The sequence below is a fragment of the Taudactylus pleione genome, unplaced genomic scaffold (assembly GCF_031769625.1).
Source record: "Taudactylus pleione unplaced genomic scaffold, aTauple2 ptg000122l, whole genome shotgun sequence".
Taxonomy (NCBI): Eukaryota; Metazoa; Chordata; class Amphibia; order Anura; family Myobatrachidae; genus Taudactylus; species Taudactylus pleione.
This window is the reverse complement of record NW_028284524.1, coordinates 10,852,940-10,877,236: the sequence shown is the minus strand read 5'-3', so window position 1 is coordinate 10,877,236 and position 24,297 is coordinate 10,852,940. Positions and strand designations below refer to the sequence as shown.

The 24,297-nt window shown below is 46.1% G+C and overlaps 1 protein-coding gene across 1 annotated transcript in view; it reads right to left on the bottom strand.

The window, feature by feature from the left end:
- The window catches only part of CFAP65 (cilia and flagella associated protein 65), a 173,670-nt gene that overhangs the window by 115,568 nt on the left and 33,805 nt on the right, over positions 1–24,297 (bottom strand). Inside the window, exons 9-11 of the mRNA XM_088472350.1 lie at positions 23,322–23,587; positions 21,428–21,628; positions 20,079–20,435 (exon numbers count right to left, since the gene is read on the bottom strand). Of these exons, the coding sequence (XP_088328476.1) occupies positions 20,079–20,435; positions 21,428–21,628; positions 23,322–23,587 (824 nt within the window). The remainder of the gene's footprint in view (positions 1–20,078; positions 20,436–21,427; positions 21,629–23,321; positions 23,588–24,297) is intronic.

Genomic DNA, 24,297 nt, shown 5'->3' with positions numbered 1-24,297 from the left:
CTAATTCTAATACAGATGTAAATAAATCTGTGTCCAGGATACTAGGATCTAAATATTGGGTCACAAACTTTCTCATGGCTTCCAAACCACCCACATGGGGAATTGAGGTGTATGAACTGCAGATGTCCATGCAGCACAGTTGAGCACCAGCTGGGACTTCTTTAACATCCAAAAGCAATTTAAAAAAACTAGTGGCGTCTTGTAATGAGGATTGCAGTGGTAACAGGGGTTGTGTAACAGAAAATCTGTTACACAAAAAGAACTGCAAATTTCGAGCCGAGATAATCGGTCTCCCAGGTGGTTTTATACTGTCTTTATGTAGCTTCGGCAGGGTGGTTGCTAGACACCAGAGGCAGGCGGGACTCGGAAGCGCATCTACTGTGGGCGTCCTTTCGCAGCTGGACACTGGCGGCGGCTGAGGCATGTACTTGTGGGTATTTATGATGGGTAAGTGTTTACATCTTTGTTGCCTGTTTGTGCAAGTGTGTCCTGACGAAAGGGCTGCTGCCCTGAAACGTTGACAAAGCTTTAATACACTTGGATTTTGAGCATTATAATCGTGCCTCCTGAGTGCCTGTCTTGTCTTTGGATTTATATATATTATATATATATATATATATACATACCTCCCAACATGACCCTCTCCAGGAGGGACACAATGCTCTGGTCCTGGACTTCCCTGGTAATTTATGATTGGTGGCTGCACCAGAGGTGGGGCTGCAGTACAGTCCAAAATGCAAATAGGGGAGTCACACCAACTGCCAGTGAGTCCCAGCCAGTGATGTTTGGCAGCGTGTGAAATGACAGTTGGTGCGGCTCCCCTATTTGAATTTTGAACTGTGCTGCAGCCCCGCCTCTTACCAGGGAAGACCAGGACCAGAGCAGCCAATATATTTGATATAGTGTCGTTTTCTTGTTTACTCTCGTTTTTCATCTAGGGATATTTTTCTACATTTGTTATACAGCTGAGTACCAACATTATTATTATTTATCCTTAGTATCTGCCACTTGACTGTGCACTGATTGGTGTTTTGTTTATATCACTCGGTAGGGGTATGGTGATGACTCCCCGTGTACACTGTCTCCATGGCTACGGGACCGAGCATGACCACTTACGTACTTCCGGCTGGCGAAATCGGAAGTGACGCGAACCCGGAAGTGCGGTGGATGCCGATGACGGGCCGGAGGGCCAGCTCATGGCGCGAGTCAGCATTTAGACACTATATAGGTAAGTGTATTTGTATGTGTTTGTGTCTTGTATTTGTCTGTTCCGTGAACAAGGAGTTATATCCGAAACGTTGGAACTTCACCACTGTCTCCTGTAGTTTGTTTTCAGTCCAGAGGAGTGCCGCTCATTGGACGATATTTGTGCTGTGGCATACACAGAAGCAGAGCACCCTGGCCCTTTATACCCTGGTTGATGGGAGTGCCATCCATATGGTGGACTATTATATATATATATATATATATATATATATATATATATATCTACACATACCTATACACATATATACACTACCCCAAGACAAATATTTTTTTTTCTTAATTATCATGACCCCCCTTCCCCCCTGGTGCCAATTCATCCAACCCCCAACGACTCCCCCCCAGAGTCTAGCCCCGCCCCCTCTCCTCCTTCTTGCAGAGTGCAGCGGAGCGTGGTGCAGGGAGGAAATCCATTCTGCACATGTGCAGAACATATTTTTTTCCGTTACACAGGGGGGATCTGAACCTGCAGCACTGACTCATGAGATGTGACCTGGTCAGGTAACACACTCCTGGCTGCGGTTGCATCTCATGCTCTAGTGCCAGGCAAGTGGTTGATAGCTATACTAAGAAGATATTAAATCTAGACCACAGTCACTAAGTGAAGCTTAAACTTACATACACATACATGTATACATATATACCCACACACTACACTTTTATGACAAACCACTTCACATGAGCGTCTACAATTGCTAACTAAAGGCCTGATTGAGAGATTTACATAAATCTGATGCTAACGCAAATCTCCCATGTGTAAATGTCCTGCGCATGTACAGGAGTCACACTGCACATATACAGATATGGTCCTGCGATGTTGCAGTGCCTCAAATGCACATGATTGACATGCTGCTGGCGTTTGGGGAAGACGACGGGGAGCATTCCAGAAAACGGGGGGAGTGTCGGCCCCATTTTCTGGGCATATAGGCTTAACTGGCCCTGGCAGTGATTCACTAGTAGGAAGCGTTTGTGGTAGGTAAGGGGCGGACAGTTACTCAGATGTCCAATGAGAAGCCTCTGAGCTTCTATTTGTGACTCCCCCTGGGAGGGATCCAATCGGACGGTATAGGAGATACATCTTACATGGTTAACTGGGGAATTGTTTTTTCCCCTGTCCATAATATCAGCCAAAAGGGTGTTAGAATTAGGAGCTTTATCTTGTCTCCATATATATATAGTCACCCATAAAGATAGGACAGTGTTCACATGCATCATTCATTTCAACCTAAAGTAGTGTCTAAAGCAGACAAGATAGCAAGAAATTTGCCCTTGTTAAATGTGAAGTATTGAGTATTTACTTGGACAGGTCTGCAGGTATTGGAAAGACCGATAGTCTATTCAATCTTATAATACTAGGTAAGAGGATGACCAGCATCTAAGCACGAGATAGCTTAATCATGGTCGTAATCCATCTAGTTATCATATACTGGAGCCAGGGTCGGATTAACAATGGGGCGGGTGAAGCTCCAGCTCCAGGCCCTCCCATCAAAATAGGCCCATAGGATCTACTGTAGACAGGAAAAAAAAATCTTCCTGTTACGGCCTGCCTGCTGCCCTCCCCCCGCCGTCCCATCTTTCCCCTCTCCGACCAGCTGCAGTTCAAACACCGGGCATACTGTCACACTGTGACACACATGAAAGCAGCAGCGCAGTGGAAGGTATCACTGGCCCTCCCTGTGCTGCATAGTGTTATGTGCCGACGCCTCCTCAATGGCGCATGACGTCACTTCACTCATTCCAATCTAGCAGCTGTATGGCCCACTGCCCAAATCAGCCCTGCTGTACAAGGTCCATCTGCCTGGCCCATGCGTATCCGGTAACTACAGAGAGGGGGAGAAACACATGATCACCCTGCAGCCAGAGGAGGACTTCATCCTCCAACTATAAAGGTACCGCTTCACACTGGCCGAGGCACGGCTTTTATAAAGCCTGCACCGCTGAGACAGCACTGACTGCAGTGAGACTCCAACCCACATGCAGCACCCGGACAGCAGTGACTCTGCCTCACAATCCCTAGGACCGTCATTTCCACAGTATCAAATAAACCTTGGTCTCCCGCTACTGCCAGCAGCCCCCCTTCCCCCTCTGCTTCCCCACACTTATCCCTGTCTGCTCACCTTTCCCCACCCCCACCCTTTGTTGCCAAAGGGGACAGTTAGGGTTAGGCTGCCAAAGGGGACGGTTAGGGTTAGGCTGCGGGAGGTGTGGGTTACGGTTAGAATACTCGCTAACATTCATCGGGAATTTGACCGTTGTTATTCCACTGCCGGTATTGTGACCGTTGGGACATCGTACCCAATCCGTCTGTGGAGTGCCTACTTTTTTACTTTATATTCATCACTAATTTGTTATTGATGTGCACTGTGCAACTGGGCTTGAATATTCTTTAACTGCCTTTCTTGGCACCTTGTTTGTGTCTTCTCCACATATGACAGGCAGTTACGGGTGCCTGGGGTGGCAATAATAGTATGGCACTGCTACATACATCATCACAGAGGGCCGTTTGTGACAGCATGCTGTTCTTCCTGTGTTTGACACGTGATATTGTGGGCGGCACAGAAGGCATGATGGCACAATCACATCATCATGGTCCCACCCATGCTACACAGTGCGGCAAATCAGCGTTGTGAAGCAGGGTACAGGGCCACAATGATACGGATCCTCGCAAATCGTGTAATCTGCCATCTTGACTGCCCACTTCACTTGGGAAGTGGGAAGCCTCGGCATGTCTGGGAAACCCCATAGGAAAGGGTCCTATGTGGCCCTGAAAATAAATAAATAGATCTTTTTTTGTCTGGTTAGGTTAACAAGGAGTATTTCCCTTTGTTCTTAGACTCTCACATTTACACTATTAATATATCCCCTGTGCAGACCACACCCACACAACACTGGTCACACCTCCCACATCCCTATGGCGCTGTTCACACCCCCTGCTGCGGTACACAATAGGCCCATCATATATTTTAGCTCCAGGCCCACATGAACCTTTATATGGCAGTGATTGATCTGTTCCAGTTACATTTCTGCTCATTCCACCCGTTCAGTAAGTACTTCATGGGCAGCTCAGATAGGGACATCCGCAGAGCAGTTATGTAGAAATGAATACATGGTTCTCAGTCCATACATTCACCAAATGTTTACAGTTTTCATGACTCCCAGTGAATCCAACGTTAATTGTAAAGTATTAGCTCAGATAAATCTGGACACTCCCTCCCATAGGGACAGATTTTGTACATCCCCAAGTGTAATGAAGTGTGCCTCAGATGAACAAAGAGAGAACAAGATTTATGGTACTTACCAGATAAATCTATATCTCTGACGTCATCTGGGCGACACTTTGATCTATCCCTCATTTGTAGAATATATGAGTAGAATGAAGTTCAAACTGAAGAGAGGTTAGAGGGGAGGAGTTTTTATACCACTAAATAGCTAGCACATTAAGTGCTGACGTCTCTATCCCACACTACCAAGTGTAATGAAGAGTCCCCCAGATAAAGATAGAGAAAGAGATTTAACAGGTAGGTACCATAAATCTTGTTTGCTTCTAAAATGTAAATGGTGAATATTATCTAGATTTTACTATCACTTAGATTATCTCTTCACTTATATATTGGGGCACTCTGTACAACATTGCCTTATAGTTCTTTTTCTACATTATTCTCTTTTTTTATTGCAAGTTCATGTAAATCCAGTTATAATTGATGTATATGTAGGATAGCTGTAACTCAGCAGCATTGCTATGGTTGCTGTGACATCATACACCTATCCTGTGACATCACAGTGCCTCATCCTGTAACATCCTGCCTACAGTTGCTGCAGGTTACAGTTACTGGCCAGGAAGGAGGAAGGTAAGTCCTACATAGCAGGGTATGATGGAGGTGGGTAAGGAAAGCAGAGTGCGGTATATTAGGGTGAAAGACAGGACAATATAGAACAGGGATTATATGTACAAGGACATATAATTAGGAGAAGTACAGGAAGGAATAACATTTAGGAATGAAAATTCATAATGTAGTATTAGAGAAATCAAGAGGAAGGTATGGATGATAAATACACAAAGTAGCTGGAAGAACAGAGACTTATATCATGGACGAGGAAAAGGCAGGAGAACTGTCCACGTGAGACAGTAACAGAGGACAGTGCAGAGTGAGGAGAGCTGGCAGAGGGATCATTAGTAATACAAAGGGTGGTGAGGAGGGACAGGATGATGGAGTAAGAGACAGACAGCGGCATATAAATTAATTTGTATTAGTTTGAGGTAAATGTGCTTAGCATGTGATAACAATGGCTGTACATATACAAGCTTAGGGGCACATTAATCAACTGCAATGAATAAGAAGATTTTTTACATCACCACATGCACTGTAGGCAATAGTCATGCCCCATCCCTTATTTATATTCAGAATGTACCCACTTGTTATTATAAGAGAACTTATTTCTATTATCCACACATTAGGGGGAATAAAATAGGCCCTTTGGGCAATTAACCTACTGTATTATGTAGAGATTTGTCCTCTTCACAACCACACCTATATTTACAGTTTGTCACTCTGCTTGTTCTTACACTAACAATGTCTTCTCCTCTCTTTTCCCTTAAGTAAGGGGGGCATCCACTACACGATTTTAGCAGGCGATTGAACGATAACGACGTCATTATCGTTCAATCATTTAAAAATTGTTTATAAATCGTGCAGTGTTTGGTCGTTAACGATCAACGATGCGCGCTCCCGCTGGTCGTTTGATCATCTCGTCAGTCGACTAAACATGCAGGTCAATTTCACTTGATCTATTAAAGATAGTTTGCAAATCGTTCAGACTGAAAGATAACATTTCAAGGGAAAAAATCAAGAGAAAATAATTTAGAGAGTGGACAGGGAGTAGATCGTCTAGTGGATGTGCCCCATTAGTCAATACAGCAGCTGATTATCTTAGGTAAGTATTCTAAAATATTGAACCTCTCCCTTTATCTATTAGTATACCTCTTAATGCCCAGAGGGAAGGGCGATCCTGAAGCCATGGTTCCCTCCACAGGGAGTTTTTCCTCTCCTGAGTGCTGAAGTATGACTCTTCGTGAGTCTAGAGGTTGCCCAAGTATGTGGCTGTTATTCCATTATGTTCACCTGTCTCTCCAGCTCACACACCTACGTCCCGCCAGCTCACATCCCAACGTGTCCCAGGCAAGGTCCAGCCACTCTGGGTGCTACGAAACTAGCTAGGGCCGGCGCGTCCCAGGCAGGGTGCGGCCACTCTGGGTGGTGCGCTTTCCACACCACGTCTTCCAGCGTACACCCCTGCGTTTCTTCAAATCACACCCCTGGGTCTCTCCAGCTCCTGCGTCTCTCCAGCTCACACCCCTGCATCTATCCAGCTCACACCCCTGCGTCTCTCCAGCTCACACGCCTGCGTGTCCCAGGCAGGGTGCGGCCACTCTGGGGACCTCATTCAGAGTCGGTCGAAGCGGCCGCACGGTCGTACGCCACCGATGTTCGCTATACTGCGCATGCGTAAAGTTCGCAATGCGCGTGCGCAAACTAGCCGCTACGATCAGAAATTTCTCTCTCCTTGAACACAGCCAAGTCGGTAGTTTGAGTGACAGATTGAGGCGTTTGTGGGTGGTAACAGGGGAAGGTGCTTGAAAACGGGGGAGTGGAGATCCGAACGCAGGCGTGCCTAATTATGCAAACGGCGTTTTATGGGAGTGCATACGGTTTATGGGAGTGCATAATTAACAAAGTAGCGTCATGGCACATGTGACATGGGAGGTTTTTACACTGACATGATCGTAGAGCTTAAGAGAGGGTATGGTCAACCTTAAGCTCTACGACCAGTTCCGATGGTTCCCGATGGTCTCGATTAATCCTTATATGCCCGGAGATGACGTGCAATGCGTACGAGAAGAGGGCGTATTTTTTTTAATTCCGGCCGCTTCCTCCCCTTAGTCGGCCAGCTACCGATCCGAACTTAGGGACGCAACTTGCGAGGGAATCATTTGAATATCCGGCCCCTTTTCCCGTACGACCGTGCGGCCGCTTCGACCGACTCTGAATGAGGTCCTGGGAGCTTTCAACACAGCATCTATACAGCGTACACCCTTGAATTACTTCAGATCACACCCCTGCGTCTCTCCAGCTCAGTCCCATGCATCTCTCCAGCTCAGTCCCATGCATCTCTCTATGTCAGTCCCCTGCGTCATTCTGCATAATCAATTGTTTTTATATATAATAAAAAAAAATTATGTATTCATTGACAGTCTCCATTCTTTACTGAATACTGCGTCCACAGAGTCTACAAATTATTACTGATATGATTGTTACTGTGCTGCTGGTGCTCCTGGACAGCTATACAACAGCTAGACACATTTATATTTTATATTTAGCAGCCTTGGGGGTTGCTAAAACCCAAAACTTCTGTTCGTGCTTATACCCGATATTTAAAAGATCATTGCTTTTACTAACAAGACACAACTAGTAAAAGCACAGCCCTTTTAGGATCAGAAGTGTTGGGTTTTACAACCTGACACTTCGTAAATAACCCCTTGGAGAGAAATAAAGTGAAGTTGCCCAAAGCAACCAATCAGCTTCTGTCATTTATCTAGCACAATATTTGAAATGACAGTTAAAAGCGGATTGGTTGCTTTGTACAACTTCTCCATTTTATCTCTCTCCAAGGCTTGATACATCTCCCCGACAGTTTTATGTCCCCCTTAATTAGCAACTTCAATTATTATTATTAACAATGTTTTTGTCTTGGTAAATAGGCTAAGAAATTCACAGTATAAATAATGTAAAAATAATAATAATAAAAATAATAATTTCATTTATATAGCGCTGTTCTCTAGTAGGTCTCAAGGTGCTTAAAGAGGGGTTTCCATCTTCAGATAATTTAACTTTATAATTCAAGCTTCTGCATTGCCAGACAGGGGAGGATTGGGAACTTAAAGTGGACCTGGCAAAATATGAAAACTGGCCTCATATTGGTTGGCATAATTCAACTATAGGTGCTGCGCAAAGCAAAAGTAGGCGGAGTTAGCAAATTGCTAGCATTAGTCACAATGGTATTAAGCAAGGCCAATGTAACATGGTTGGTGGAGTTACAACACCTGTAGGAGGATAATGTAAGGATGGACATTGGAAACCTGCTATCAAATGGCTGGGCTTCCATCATCAAAACTAACCATCACATCAAAGGAATTAGATGGAAAAACATTGCGATGGTACAGTATATACATGTGCAAAAAATTAAGTTTGCACATGCTCAATAGCGACCCACGGTCGTTCTCGATGTCAAACAATTGAATTGAGCTGTATTTTAACATCGAGTGGCCACCACTTCCACACCATCCGATGGCAGCTACCATCGGAAAGCCGCCATCGAAGAAAAACATTGATGGTGTTAAATCATCAAAATTCGATATCTATCCCTAGTGCAAGTACAGTGCCGTGGGCCATAGCAAGGTTATTAGATTTTTTTCCTGTCAACACCGTCAGTCTCCTGTGGGCCTATTTTCATGGGGGGCCTAGAGCTGCAGCTCCACCCGCCCCATTGTTAATTCGCCTATTTTCATGGGGGGCCTAGAGCTGCAGCTCCACCCGCCCCATTGTTAATTCGGTCCTGCCCTTATGCCTGATAACAATTACCACTTTTTGGGGAGCATGCATTACATTTATTTTAGAACTAACCTCTACCTGGCACAGCGTCTTGCAAAAACCGATTAACCACAACTCTCTTTCCCACTCTAGAGAGAAACAACATTTCAGAGAGACAGAGGGAGGAGGGGGAGAGAGAGAGGGTGAGGAAGGGGCAGGGGGAGAGAGAAAGGTAGGAAGGGACAGACAGCGTGCACACAGACACATTTGTACCTGTTGCAACTTGCAGAGTGACAGAGAGAGGGAGGGGGACAAGAGAGAAGGAGGGAGGAGGGGACAGAGGTAGAGAGGAAATATGGAATGAGAGAGAGAGAGAGAGAGAGAGAGAGAGAGGGGGGGAAGAAGGGACAGGGAGGGAGAGAGGAGGATGGAGTGAGACAGAGAGGGAGGAAGGCAGAAGAGGGAGAGAGAGGGAGGAGGAGGCAGAGGGGGAGAGAGTGAGAGAGAGAGCGAAGATGAAAAAGGGGCAGGGGGAGAGACAGAGGTAGGAAGTGACAGACAGCGAACACAGCCACAGTTGTACCTGTTGCAACTTGCAGAAGCTGCAGCAGCATCAGCTTTCTTATGGTGCGGGCACTACACATCATTAGGACTCGCCCCCTACCCGTACACCCGCGAATCACGGTATTATGTCAGCGAGGGGGAGGGGCTTCCATAGTCCGTCAGATCCACATCAATCCATTAGTGATGAGGGTGGCTGCTGCAGTGTGTTGTGTGAGAAATGTGCTGTCGGGAGCTCAGCCAGAGTGGCCAGGTTCCTGCAAATATTTGCGGCAGTGTGGGGGCCCCTGGATGACCGCCCTGTCCGCCCCGCCTATAATCCGGCCCTGCCCCAGAGGTTTGCCTGTCCCTAGCCTGGTGGCTACAGACTTCCCATATGAACAAGGGTTGTCCCTTTTGGATCCCGGACTGGGCTCTCCTCACCACAGACGCAAGCCTCCGAGGGTGAGGCGCAGTAACTGGCAAACACTCCTTCCAGGGCCGATGGTCCCCAGTCGAGGCAGTGTTACCAATCAACATCCTGGAACTTTGAGCCATCTACAGAGCTCTCACTCTGGCTCCGAATATTCTGAAAAACAGGCCAGTACAAGTACAGTCCAACAACGCCACTGCTGTAGTACCTCAATCACCAAGGGGGCACTCAAAGTCAGTCAGCAATGACAGAAGTGTCCTGCATTCTCACATGGGCCAAACGCAATCTCCCAGCCATCTCTGCAGTGTTCATCCCGGGGATTCTCAATTGGGAAGCGGATCTCCTCAGCCGTCACGACATGCATGCAGGAGAATGGTATCTACATCCAGTAGTCTTTCAGCTTCTAGTGGACAAATGGGGTCTTCCGGAAGTGGATCTCATGGCATCAAGACACGACAAAAAGCTTAAAATTTATGAAGACAAAACACAAGAACCCAGCATGGCCTTCAATGGCGCATTGTCGGTGAAATGGAACTTCCATTTAGCATATCTCTTCCCTCCAATATACTTACTTCCTGAAGTGCTTCGAAAGTTCAGACAGGAGGGGGGCACAGTCCTGTTCATAGCTCCGGCTTGGCCCAGACGTCATTGGTACTCCGATCTTCAACGGCTCTCCAAAGGAGTTCCTCTTCAACGTCCTCTACGAGTAGACCTGTTGTCTCAAGGTCCATGTTTACATCCGGACCTAGCCCGTCTGTCTTTAACGGCTTGGCTCTTGAGACATCCCTCCTAACGGCTAAGAGTTTCTCCAGCTCTTTGGTTCAGATCATGCTCAGAGCACGTAAACCAGCCTCAGCTAGGATTTACCATAGAATATGGCATACATATTTCCAATGGCGTGCTCCAAGAAACTATGACCCGCAAGTCTTTAAGGTTTCTCAAATTCTTGCCTTTCTTCTGGCTGGACTGGATCTAGGCCTCCACCTAGCATCTCTGAAAGTGCAGGTCTCTGCTTTGTCTATCTGGTTTCAGCGCAGAATTGCTACTATACCGGATGTTCACACCTTCATACAAGGTATTCTAAGTATACAACCTCCTTTTGTCCCTCCTGTGGCTCCATGGGATTTGTCAGTGGTGCTCCAAGCACTTCAGGGACCTCCTTTCAAACCCCTGGAATCAGTGGATATCAAGAGGCTTACTGCGAAGCCTCTGTTTCTTCTGGCTATAGCATCTGCCCGTTTGGTATCGGATTTAGGGGCGCTTTCATGTCGCTCCCCCTTTTTAATATTTCATCAGGACAGGGCTGTTCTTCGTACACGCCAAAGTTTCCTTCCCAAGGTGGTTTCTCGCTTCCACCTGAATGAGGAAATTGTGTTTCTGGCATTTAATTCACCAGACCTCTCGGCAGATCTACATGGACCGCACTACTTCCATCAGGAAATCGAACCCCCTCTTTGTCCTATATGGATTCCACAAGAAGGAGTGGCCAGCTAACAAACAGACCCTGGTCAGATGGATTTGCATGACTATCTCACAGGCTTACACGCAGACTGACCTTCCTGTGCCGGCTTCAGTATCTGCTCATTCTACTCGCTCTTTGGGTCGCTCGTTGGCTGCCCGGCGTGGGGCCTCAGCTGAACAGCTATGCAAGGAGGCCTCCTGGTCTTCTGTCCACACCTTTCTTAGGTTTTATACCTTGGATGCATTCGCCTCTCAGGATGCTTCCTTCGGGTGTAGGGTTCTCCTATTAGCTCAGGAGCGTTTCCGCCCTTGAACAACTGCTTTGGGACATCCCCAATGTCTACCCGTGGAGCCCTATGGACCCTGAAGAAGAAAAGGAGAGTTATGGTAAAACTTACCTTGGTTAACTCTCTTTCTTCGACGTCCATAGGGTCCTCAGGGCACCCGCACTTACACCCCTAGCTTCTATGGGTTTCTTCTCCTGGTCACTCGTTTCCTTCTCTGTGTGAGTGTGTGATTCCTCAGTGTACCAGTATTCCTTCTCTCCTATCCTGCTCCTGCCTTGGGCTTGTTAACAAAACTGAAGTTCCCTCAGGCTGTGGGCGGGGTATAGGGGGAAGAATCGGAGCATCCTGGGATTGAAAAGCTTTGCTGTTGGTGTCCGGTCCTCCAGGTCCCATCTACACCCCAATGTCTCCCTGTGGACCCTATGGACTTCGATGAAAGAGAGTTAACCAAGGTAAGTTTTACCATAACTCTCCTTTTTTAAAACTGTTCCCCAAGATATGTAGCTCATTTGGCCACAAAATCTTTCACTTAAGTGTTTCCAGTCATATCCCCAACCATGCCACACAGCAAAAACCAATATTGTATGGGCCAGAACTTTTTTCCTCAACTCTTGATCTGTTTGAAATTTCACAACAACTATGAACATCACTAGTTAAAGTCCAGAAATAAATTATCTATATAGTGGTGTGGAGAGGTAACCAAATAAAAAAAAGCCCAAATGAATGCAGACTTGTGATTACAGAAAACTTACATGATAAAAGATGATACAAAGACAACATGTTAGCAACACTCCTGTGTTTTGGGAGTGGGGTAGCATCAGTAATAAACAGTATGTATTAGCTGCTAATTCATATCATGTTTATGGAATCTGCTCTTTGCTGACACACTATTTGTTTCCAAAGCATATAACACTCACTAGCTGTACATGTAGCCTGTCACACAGAAGCTGTAATAAGCTAATGAAGGAAGAAAGCAGCATTATCCCTAACAGATGAAAAACGCTCAAATAAATAAATATGATATAAGTATTTTTCAAGCTGCATAAATACACTGCACCAGTGTCACCAGCATAATAGGAGAGATAGGGTTAGAAACTACAGCTTTTATGGGATTCATCCGGCACTAAATGCTGGGCATACAAATAGACTTAGCATGCACCTTAGTGTTAATATAATCATATTATTAGTAGGGGTGTGCACCGGCCACTTTTTGTGTTTTGGTTTTGGATCTGGATCTTTCTTCGTGTTTTGGATCTGGATTGGTTTTGCCAAAACCACCCTTCCGTGTTTTGGGTTCTGGGTTTTGTGTTTTGGATCTGTATTTTTTTTTAAAAAAGCATAAAAACAGCTAAAATCACATAATTTGTTGGTTTCTCTGCTCCTATGCTATTATTAACCTCAATAACCTTAATTTCCACTCATTTCCAGTCTATTCTGAACACCTCACACCTCACAATAGTGTTTTCATGTCCAAAAGGTTGCACCGAGGTAGCTGGATGACTATGCTAAGCGACACGAGTGGGCGGCACAAACACGTGACCCATCTAGGAGTGACACTGCAGTGGCAGACAGGATGGCAGTTAGAAAAACTAGGCCCCAAACTGTACATAATGCAAAGAAAAAAAAGAAGTGCAAGATGGAATTGTCCTTGGGCCCTCCCACCCACCCTTATGTTGTATAAACAGGACATGCACACTTTAACAAATCAATCATTTCAGCGCCAGGGTCTGCCACACAACTGTGGCTGAAATGATTGGTTCGTTTGGGCCCCCACAAAACAAGCTGGAAATTAATGTGTCCCTGCACAAACTGGCTCTACGGAGGCAAGATGTCATCCTCATCCTCCTCATCCACCGATTCCTCACCCTCTTCAGTGTGTACATCCTCATCCTCACAAAGTATTAACTCGTCCCCACTTGAATCCACCACCACAGGTCCCTCTGTACCTTCTGGAGGCTGGTCTCCCTGGAAGAGCTGATAATTCATTTTGATGAACATCATCTTCTCCACATTCTGTGGAAGCAACCTCCTACGCCTTTCGCTGACAAGGTTCCCGGCTGCACTAAACACTCTTTCGGAGTACACACTGGAGGGGGGGCAACTCAGGTAAAATAGAGCCAGCTTGTACAGGGGCCTCCAAATTGCCTCTTTTTCCTGCCAGTACAGGTATGGACTGTCTGACATGCCTACTTGGATGCTGTCACCGATGTAATCCTCCACCATTCTGTCAATGGTGACAGTATCATATGCAGTGACAGTAGACATGTCAGAAATTGTTGCCAGGTCCTTCAGTCCAGACCAGATGTCCAAACTTGGTCCTGCCTGCCCTGCATCACCGCCAGCGGGTTGCTTAGGATACCTAAGTTTTTTCCTGGCAGCCCCAGTTGCGGGAGAAAATGAAGAAGGAGCCGTTGACGTGTCACGTTCCGCTTCAGCTGACAGTGTGTTCACCAGCAGGTCTTTGCACCTCTGCAGGCTTGTGTCGGCCGGAAAGAGAGACACCACATAGGCTTTAAACCTAGGATCAAGCACGGTGGCCAAAATGTAGTGGTCTGATTTCAACAGATTGACCACCCTGGAATCCTGGCAAAGCGAATGAAGGGCTTCATCCACAAGTCCCACATGCCGAGCGGAATCGCTCCGTCTTAGCTCCTCCTTCACTTTCTCCAGCTGCTTCTGCAAAAGCCTGATGAGGGGAATGACCTGACTCAAGCTGGCTGTGTCTGAACTGACTTCACGTGTGGCAAGTTCGAAGGGCTGGAGAACCTTGCACAACACGGAAATCATTCTCCACTGCGCTTGAGTCAGGTGCATACCCCCTCCTTTGCCTATGTCATAGGTGGATGTATAGGCTTGTATGGCCTTTTGCTGCTCCTCCATCCTCTGAAGCATATAGAGGGTTGAGTTCCACCGCGTCACAACCTCTTGCTTCAGGTGATGGCGGGGCAGGTTCAAGAGTGTTTGCTGGCGCTCCAGTCTTCGGCACGCAGTCGCTGAATGGCGAAAGTGGCCAGAAATTTTTCGGGCCACCCAAAGCGTCTCCTGCACGCCCCTGTCGCTTTTCAGAAAATTCTGCACCACCAAGTTTATTGTGTGAGCAAAACATGGGACGTGCTGGAATTTGCCCAGATGTAATGCCCGCACAATATTGGTGGCGTTGTCAGATATCACAAATCCCCAGGAGAGTCTAAGTGGGGTAAGCCACTGGGCGATGATTTCCCTCAGTTTCTCTAAGAGGTTGTCGGCGGTGTGCCTCTTACTGAAACCGGTGATACACAGCGTAGCCTGCCTTGTAACGAGCTGGCGTTTCTGAGATGCTGCTACTGGTGACGCTGCTGCTGTTGCTGCGTAAGGTGATACATCTACCCAGTGGGCTGTCACAGTCATATAGTCCTTAGTCTGCCCTGTTCCACTTGTCCACATGTCCGTGGTTAAGTGGACATTGTGTACAACGGCATTTTTCAGGACACTGAGGACACTTTTTCTGACGTTTCTGTACAGTCTCGGTATCGCCTGCCTAGTGAAGTGGAATCTAGACGGGATTTGGAACCGGGGACACACTACCTCCATCAATTGTCTAAATCCCACTGCACTAATGGCGGATACCGGACGCACGTCTAACACCAACATAGCAGTCAAGGCCTCAGTTATACGTTTTGCTTCAGGATGACTGCTGTCGTACTTCATCCTCCTCGCTAAGGACTGTTGGAGGGTCAATTGTTTAGTAAAAGTAGTGGTGTTCCTACTTCCTCTCTGGGATGATGAACGACTCCCAGCAGCAGCAACAGCAGCAGCGGCAGCAGTAGGCGTAGCAATGCAGGATCCTCCAGAGGAATCCCGGATAGGAGAGTCAGTCATGCCAGTGACATGGCCTGCAGGACTACTTCCGATCCTGACTAAGGAGGAAATTGACGAGGAGGGAGTTGATGGTGTGGTTTGCAGGCGCTTGGATACAACAGGACAACGGGATTTAGGTGTCCCTGGACTGCTTACGGTCTTAGCCAAAGTTTCTGAACTTGACAGTAACTTTTTATGAACGCGCTGCAGGTGCCGTATAAGGGAGGATGTTCCTAGGTGGTTGACGTCCCTACCCCTACTTATTTCACCTTTACATATGGTACATATGGCAAGACAGTTGTTGTCCGGATTTGGATAGAAATATTGCCAGACCAAAGAGGTGGAATGTTTGGTCTTCTGCCCAGGCATGACCGTGATGGGCTTTTTCATCCCACGGACAACAACTGTCTCCCCCGGAGCCTGATTTAAACAAACCACATCACCATCAGAATCCTCCTCGCCAACTTCCTCCTCAGCGCCAGCTACACCAGTATCCTCATCCTGTTGTACTTCAACAGTGACATCTTCAATTTGCATATCAGCAAGTGGACTGTGGGTGCTCCTTTCAGCACTTGCAGGGGGCGTGCAAATGGTGGAAAGAGCCACCTCTTCCCGTCCAGTGCTGGGAAGGTCAGGCATCGCAACCACCACCACACTTGGACTCTCCTTGGGGATTTGTGATATCTTCTTAGAAAGCACAGTTCTTCGCTGTGCTTTTGCCAGCTTAACTCTTTTGATTTTTTTAGTGGGAGGAGGGCTTCCATCGTCATGTGAAGCTGAACCACTAGTCATGAACATACTAGGGATCGACCTTAGCCGTTCCTTGCCACTCCGTGTCGTAAATGGCATATTGGCAAGTTTACGTTTCTCTTCAGCTGATTTAAATGTCTTTTTCAAGGTCATTTTCCTGAACTTTGCCATTTGGGATTGTATGTGCCCTCTACTATGACATTGGGCATCGGCCTTGGCAGACGACGTTGATGGCATGTTATCGTCTATGTCATGACTAGTGGCAGCAGCTTCAGCACTAGGAGGAAGTGGTTCTTGATCTTTCTCTATTTTATTTTTATCGGAGAAAGTTTGGTCCTCCATTTATGTTATATCGATTTGATATATACGTGCGGCTAAACACAGAAAATAATTTTTTTTTTGGTTTGGACTGGAGTGTACTTTGTGGGTTACAGCACCCTTTAACGGTCAAGCCAGCCGGCCCTTTACTTATGACACAGGCGCACGCTTGGCACTACTTTGTTGATGCACGTGCGGCTACTGCGCACACAATTCACAAACACAGAAAATAATTTTTTTTTGGTTTGGACTGGAGTGTACTTTCGGGGGTTACAGCACCCTTTAACGGTCAAGCCAGCCGGCCCTTTACTTATGACACAGGCGCACGCTTGGCACTACTTTGTTGATGCACGTGCGGCTACTGCGCACACAATTCACAAACACAGAAAATAATTTTTTTTTTGGTTTGGACTGGAGTGTACTTAGGGGGTTACAGCACCCTTTAACGGTCAAGCCAGCCGGCCCTTTACTTATGACACAGGCGCACGCTTGGCACTACTTTGTTGATGCACGTGCGGCTACTGCGCACACAATTCACAAACACAGAAAATAATTTTTTTTGGGTTTGGACTGGAGTGTACTTTCGGGGGTTACAGCACCCTTTAACGGTCAAGCCAGCCGGCCCTTTACTTATGACACAGGCGCACGCTTGGCACTACTTTGTTGATGCACGTGCGGCTACTGCGCACACAATTCACAAACACAGAAAATAATTTTTTTTTGGTTTGGACTGGAGTGTACTTTCGGGGGTTACAGCACCCTTTAACGGTCAAGCCAGCCGGCCCTTTACTTATGACACAGGCGCACGCTTGGCACTACTTTGTTGATGCACGTGCGGCTACTGCGCACACAATTCACAAACACAGAAAATAATTTTTTTTTGGTTTGGACTGGAGTGTACTTTCGGGGGTTACAGCACCCTTTAACGGTCAAGCCAGCCGGCCCTTTACTTATGACACAGGCGCACGCTTGGCACTACTTTGTTGATGCACGTGCGGCTACTGCGCACACAATTCACAAACACAGAAAATAATTTTTTTTTTGGTTTGGACTGGAGTGTACTTTGGGGGTTACAGCACCCTTTAATGGTCAAGCCAGCCGGCCCTTTACTTATGACACAGGCGCACGCTTGGCACTACTTTGTTGATGCACGTGCGGCTACTGCGCACACAATTCACAAACACAGAAAATAATTTTTTTTTTGGTTTGGACTGGAGTGTACTTTCGGGGGTTACAGCACCCTTAACGGTCAAGCCAGCCGGCCCTTTACTTATGACACAGGCGCACGCTTGGCACTACTTTGTTGATGCACGTGCGGCTACTGCGCACACAATTCACAAACACAGAAAATAATTTTTTTTTGGTTTGGACTGGAGTGTACTTTCGGGGGTTACAGCACCCTTTAACGGTCAAGCCAGCCGGCCCTTTACTTATGACACAGGCGCACGCTTGGCACTACTTTGTTGATGCACGTGCGGCTACTGCGCACACAATTCACAAACACAGAAAATAATTTTTTTTTGGTTTGGACTGGAGTGTACTTTCGGGGGTTACAGCACCCTTTAACGGTCAAGCCAGCCGGCCCTTTACTTATGACACAGGCGCACGCTTGGCACTACTTTGTTGATGCACGTGCGGCTACTGCGCACACAATTCACAAACACAGAAAATAATTTTTTTTTGGTTTGGACTGGAGTGTACTTTCGGGGGTTACAGCACCCTTTAACGGTCAAGCCAGCCGGCCCTTTACTTATGACACAGGCGCACGCTTGGCACTACTTTGTTGATGCACGTGCGGCTACTGCGCACACAATTCACAAACACAGAAAATAATTTTTTTTTTGGTTTGGACTGGAGTGTACTTTGGGGGTTACAGCACCCTTTAATGGTCAAGCCAGCCGGCCCTTTACTTATGACACAGGCGCACGCTTGGCACTACTTTGTTGATGCACGTGCGGCTACTGCGCACACAATTCACAAACACAGAAAATAATTTTTTTTTTGGTTTGGACTGGAGTGTACTTTCGGGGGTTACAGCACCCTTAACGGTCAAGCCAGCCGGCCCTTTACTTATGACACAGGCGCACGCTTGGCACTACTTTGTTGATGCACGTGCGGCTACTGCGCACACAATTCACAAACACAGAAAATAATTTTTTTTTGGTTTGGACTGGAGTGTACTTTCGGGGGTTACAGCACCCTTTAACGGTCCAGCCAGCCGGCCCTTTATTTATGACACAGGCGCACGCTTGGCACTACTTTGTTGATGCACGTGCGGCTACTGCGCACACAATTCACAAACACAGAAAATAATTTTTTTTTTGGTTTGGACTGGAGTGTACTTTCGGGGGTTACAGCACCCTTAACGGTCAAGCCAGCCGGCCCTTTACTTATGACACAGGTGCACGCTTGGCACTACTTTGTTGATGCACGTGCGGCTACTGCGCACACAATTCACAAACACAGAAAATAATTTTTTTTTTGGTTTGGACTGGAGTGTACTTTCGGGGGTTACAGCACCCTTAACGGTCAAGCCAGCCGGCCCTTTACTTATGACACAGGCGCACGCTTGGCACTACTTTGTTGATGCACGTGCGGCTACTGCGCACACAATTCACAAACACAGAAAATAATTTTTTTTTTGGTTTGGACTGGAGTGTACTTTCGGGGGTTACAGCACCCTTAACAGTCAAGCCAGCCGGCCCTTTACTTATGACACAGGCGCACGCTTGGCACTACTTTGTTGATGCACGTGCGGCTACTGCGCACACAATTCACAAACACAGAAAATAATTTTTTTTTGGTTTGGACTGGAGTGTACTTTCGGGGGTTACAGCACCCTTTAACGGTCAAGCCAGCCGGCCCTTTACTTATGACACAGGCGCACGCTTGGCACTACTTTGTTGATGCACGTGCGGCTACTGCGCACACAATTCACAAACACAGAAAATATATTATTTTTTTAGCACTTGGGGGGAGCACCCCTGATGGACAGAGCACCCCCTGGACAACACTACAGCACTCCTTTAGGACTGGGACACTGCACAGGACTTTGGAGTGGACACAGCCCCTATGGAGAACTGACTGCACAACACAGTCCAGCCAGCCCCTATGGACTTTGAAGTAGTGGACACAGCCCCTATTAACAACAGCAGCACAACACAGCCAGCCCCTATGGACTTTGAAGTAGTGGACAACAGCAGCACTACACTACACTACACTACACAGCCCTAACTCCCACCCTCCCTCTTCACTGTCCACAGCCGAGTGAGAAAATGGCGCCGACGCGGGTACCTTATATAGGATCCAAAACCCGCGAGACTCGGAAGGCGGGATGATGACGTTTTGCCTCGATTTCAGATCCGAGTCAGGCGGGAAAAGTCGAGCCTGACTCGGATCGGGGGGGCTCGGGGGGGTTCGGATTTCAGAAATCCGAACCCGCTCACCCCTAATTATTAGTTATTTATGCCATTGTACTTCGCTGTAAGATTCTGCTGCAATTGAAGGAAATTTCTACTTTTATGTTTGTTTTCCAAGGACTGGGGAACATTCTAAAAAAAATAAATGCTATGGCAATCTCCTTTATGCATTACATCTGCTCACCTTGTAAAAGACAAATCCTTCCAATTCTGCTGCATACAAGGTATTAGTTTGTGAGGGCTGGAAGACCACTCTAAAAGCCATGGATTTGAGTGGTGGGATCTCACTGCACTCTGGGGTAATCCGGAATGGGCTGTGCGGTTTGCAGGTCCAGACAACTGTCACCTTTCCCTTTGTGTGATTGGTCAGGGAAAGGGGAAGAGGTTCTTGAGAGTGTCCTTCGCACCGACCAAAATCAAAGTCTCTGGTGCTGGCTGTAATATGTGATGACAACGTGGAGACCTCATGGTTTAACTCATCAAATATTTCAGATGTAGGATCCTTGGGTATATATGTCTCTGGAGGTGAGTGGCCTGCATCCTGGAAACATCAAATTATTAGTAATTTCAGGACATAAAGGTAATTATGCTGAATCTATGAAGGATTTTGATGCAAACTAAAATATTGGGATTGAATAATGGGGATGCAATTGGGAAACCGACTGACGTGATCCCGACAGCCGGTTTCCCGACTGCTTTATCCAGGCGCGGGTTAAATGACAGGTGTCTATAACTAGACGCCTGTCATTTTCCCGACGGCGGGAGACAGGCGCCTGGCATCCCGATCATAGTGATGCCAGGCGCCGTGAGCGGACAGCCGCGTGGGGGGAGGGTTAGGTTTAGGGCACCAGGGGGGACTTAGGGTTAGGCACCCCCCCGGGAGTGTTAGGGTTAGGCACCCCCGTGGGGGACTTAGGTTTAGGTAGCGGGGAAGGGGGGGTTAGGGTTAGGCACTTAGAGGAGGGATTAGGGTTAGGCACTTGGGGGGGAAGGTTAGGGTTAGGCACCCCTAAGGAGGGTTAGGTTAGTTTTTACTTACCTCAAGACGTTCGGGATTTCCAGCGTTGTCGGGCTGCCGCTGCCGGGATCTGTTCAGCTGTCGGGCTGCCGCTGCCGAGAATCAAACCATACGTCCGGCGGTATTTCATACCGATTCCGAGTAATGGCTTTTATCACATATTTTATTACATCTACAACATAACTGCATGAAGATTGCATCTTTCCGTGTCAGGCCTCAGCCAAGCATTGAACTTACAAGTTTGCCCCAAGATTGAAAGTGTTAGGCCAGACCAATGAATAACACACAGCTCCTATGTCTATTCATCTTTATTCTTAATATCTCATTGAAATGAGCAGTTGAGCTGTAGTCAAATTGCTATATGAAGGGGTGGGCCACAGGTGGGTTGTGGATAGACCTATCTTGTTTAGTGCACATGCTGCAAACAGTTACGAAAGGGGAGGGACCACAATCCCATCTAAGACAGTATACAATTCCAGGCAAACTACTACTAATATCTCATCACACACTGAAACCTGTTCTTGCAGAACGAGAGCCCCCGTGGTGTCTGTGCTGAGCTTTCCTTCTTTGATCATGGTGTCCAGGATATCTGGAGGGTACACAGTCAGACCACGAGTCATGTTTGTTCTGTAAATAGAGATGTGTTTCGGAAGCACAATGACAGGTTTTACCATGTCCGAGTGACAAGTGCCAATCAGATCCAGGAACAAGGGGTCCTAAAAAAATATATATATTTTTTTTGACAGTTAAATTCACTCATAAATAAATAACTCCCCCAATAATTATTTTTTATATGAGATTATATTAGGTACTAGATGTTGTCCCTGGTGCTGTCTGTTTTATTTTCTTTTAATCTTTTATTAACTTTCCTCCTGTTTCTTTCTTTCCTCCTTTCTCTTCAGCGCTCCCCAAACCCTCTTTTTCTCCCCCTCTTACTCCATGTCTCTTTTCCCCCTCATCTGTCTATTTCTCTTATCCGGACTTGACTTTATTTTATAGCCTTTACTTTTGTACTTTTTGGGACAACCCTGCTTTTTCTTCTCTACAAAGTGTTTCTTATTTTCTATGTGTCCGGTGCATCTCCGTGTTCCTTTTTCCTTTATTCTCTGTGGTTATACATTTTTGGTTGTGGATAATTTTGTAATAGAGATATAGAAAATATTCCGCAACATTTAGAATTAGCAGCTCAGTAAAGATAAATAAATGCAATAAGATAATAAATACGAGCGCTGGATTTTACTATATGTGTATTGCGAACTCTTGCACTGTTTAATAAATAAAAACTTCTTTATTACAAAATTAGATAGAAGCAAAAACGTTTGTGTAAACACTTGTGGTAAAAATGCTATAGAATGTTTATAGCTCTTCTGTGTACTGGTGGAGAGTGCTTTATGCGGTATAGCGGCAGTGGAGCCTACATGTGGAAGTTTTACATTTTCAATATATAATTTTATATACAGATTTAAATTTTTTCTATATTTATGTTTTTTATATTTTTTACCTTTCTACATTTCATATATTTATATGTTAAAACTGCAAACTCAAACTAATGCGCTTTAAAATAGGCACCTTATGACATGAGCTTACGACTCTTTTTAATCTATTTCCGGTCAAACATGTCCGTTCATATGGAAACAATAAAGTTTATTTTTTTTTTTTAAGTTTTTGATTTACATACAATAAAAACAACAACATCCTTTGAAAAAGTACCCAGTAGGGTATTAAATGCGTTGGTGCAGTATTAGCCGATACACAGTAGAACTGCTATACAGACAGCAGTGAGTGACGTCATCACCCGGCGGTCAGGTCACATTGACAGCCCGACTTGGCGCACACAAACCCGGCAGCAGCAAGAGGTTAAGAAGACTGCTACACCACTCTGGATGCCAGGAGGTAAGAGAGGGTCAGTCTAGGGACAGTTAGAACCTCCACATATAGGTTCCACTGCCGCTGACATCTGCCGCTATACCGGAAAAAGCACTAACCTAACCCTCACCAAGTGCTTAATCCTAACCCTCCCCCTAGTGCCTAACCCTAACCGTCCCCTTCCAACCTTAAAAATTTAGAAAAAACATGTTTTGACCATTTGTGCGTCGACCATTTGTCCCTGTCGACCTTTTGCACTGTTGACTATCAGTCAACATTTTGTCCCTGTCAACGTATTGCCTGTTGACCATCTGGTGTCGACCTATTGAATGTTTATCTAGACACCTATTGAGTGTTAATTTGGATACCAATTTGTATCACTCCAAAGAGAGAGAGAGAGAGAGAGAGAGAGAGAGAGCTTCCTGTTTCCTCGGTTGATGGAAATAGCATTAACTTTCTAACTTTATATTTAAGTCTAACAAGCCCAGCTAAATGCTTATTGTAAACGTGACACAATAATGAAATAATGAGACATTCTCTAACCTGGTGGTGGATGAGGCAGGCCACTCTCCGGTAATGTGGGATTGGCTTATCTGGAGAGAAGATGATCTTCACACTCTGAGTTTCCCGAGGACCCAGGGTCCCATAACGACGATCAAAGGAAAAAACACTTTGACTTGTGTCAATGTCAAACTGGTAGAGTGCTGGCACATCTGAGGAATTGGTCATTTCCAGTGTACGTAGCACCTTATCCCCCAAGTTCATCAAACCAAAATTCAGTACAGATGTCTGGAGAGACACATATGGCCCTTCAAGAAGATATTGGGGGTTATTATTTACAAAGTTCATATGCACAGTAACTCATTGGAACTAATCAGTAGTTAGTTTTCATTCATCTAGTGAAAGACAGACAACCAAAGCAAATGTGTGATTGGTTGATGTAAGTTACTGTATATTAGCACTTTGGTGCTGACATTGAGTTGCAGAATGTATCTTGCTAATTTTTGTACTGCGCATGCTCCAGAACTGAGCGCACTCAAGTATGGGCGATACAGAGTCGTTCACATATAAAACACATCTATTCCTATGACTGGAGACATCAAACTGGGGTGTAACCGGACACAATCACCAAGGACAGTTCCGCGAGGGTATTTGGACGCCACTGCGGGCTATGCAGAGCTGGACATAAGTGAAGATACGCCTATTTACAGGTATATCTCTTTCAGATATGTGCTGATTTCCTTGTAAAAGGAAGGTACAAGAAGGCGCCAAGCATACACATAGGGAGCAGGAGCAATGTACGATGCAAACAACTCAGCATACAGCGGATATACACGTTTTCTGTGCACGCAGTTTGGGAGCAACATATGCCCGATTTCTGTCCAACTCTGCATCAGGCCCTTTGTTCGTACATGAAACCAAATGTGTCTCACCTACATTTCAATATTTCCCTTGAATAGCGTCACAATACCTATACTTGTCATCCTCCCCCATAACACTGCTCTTTACACAAGCTTAT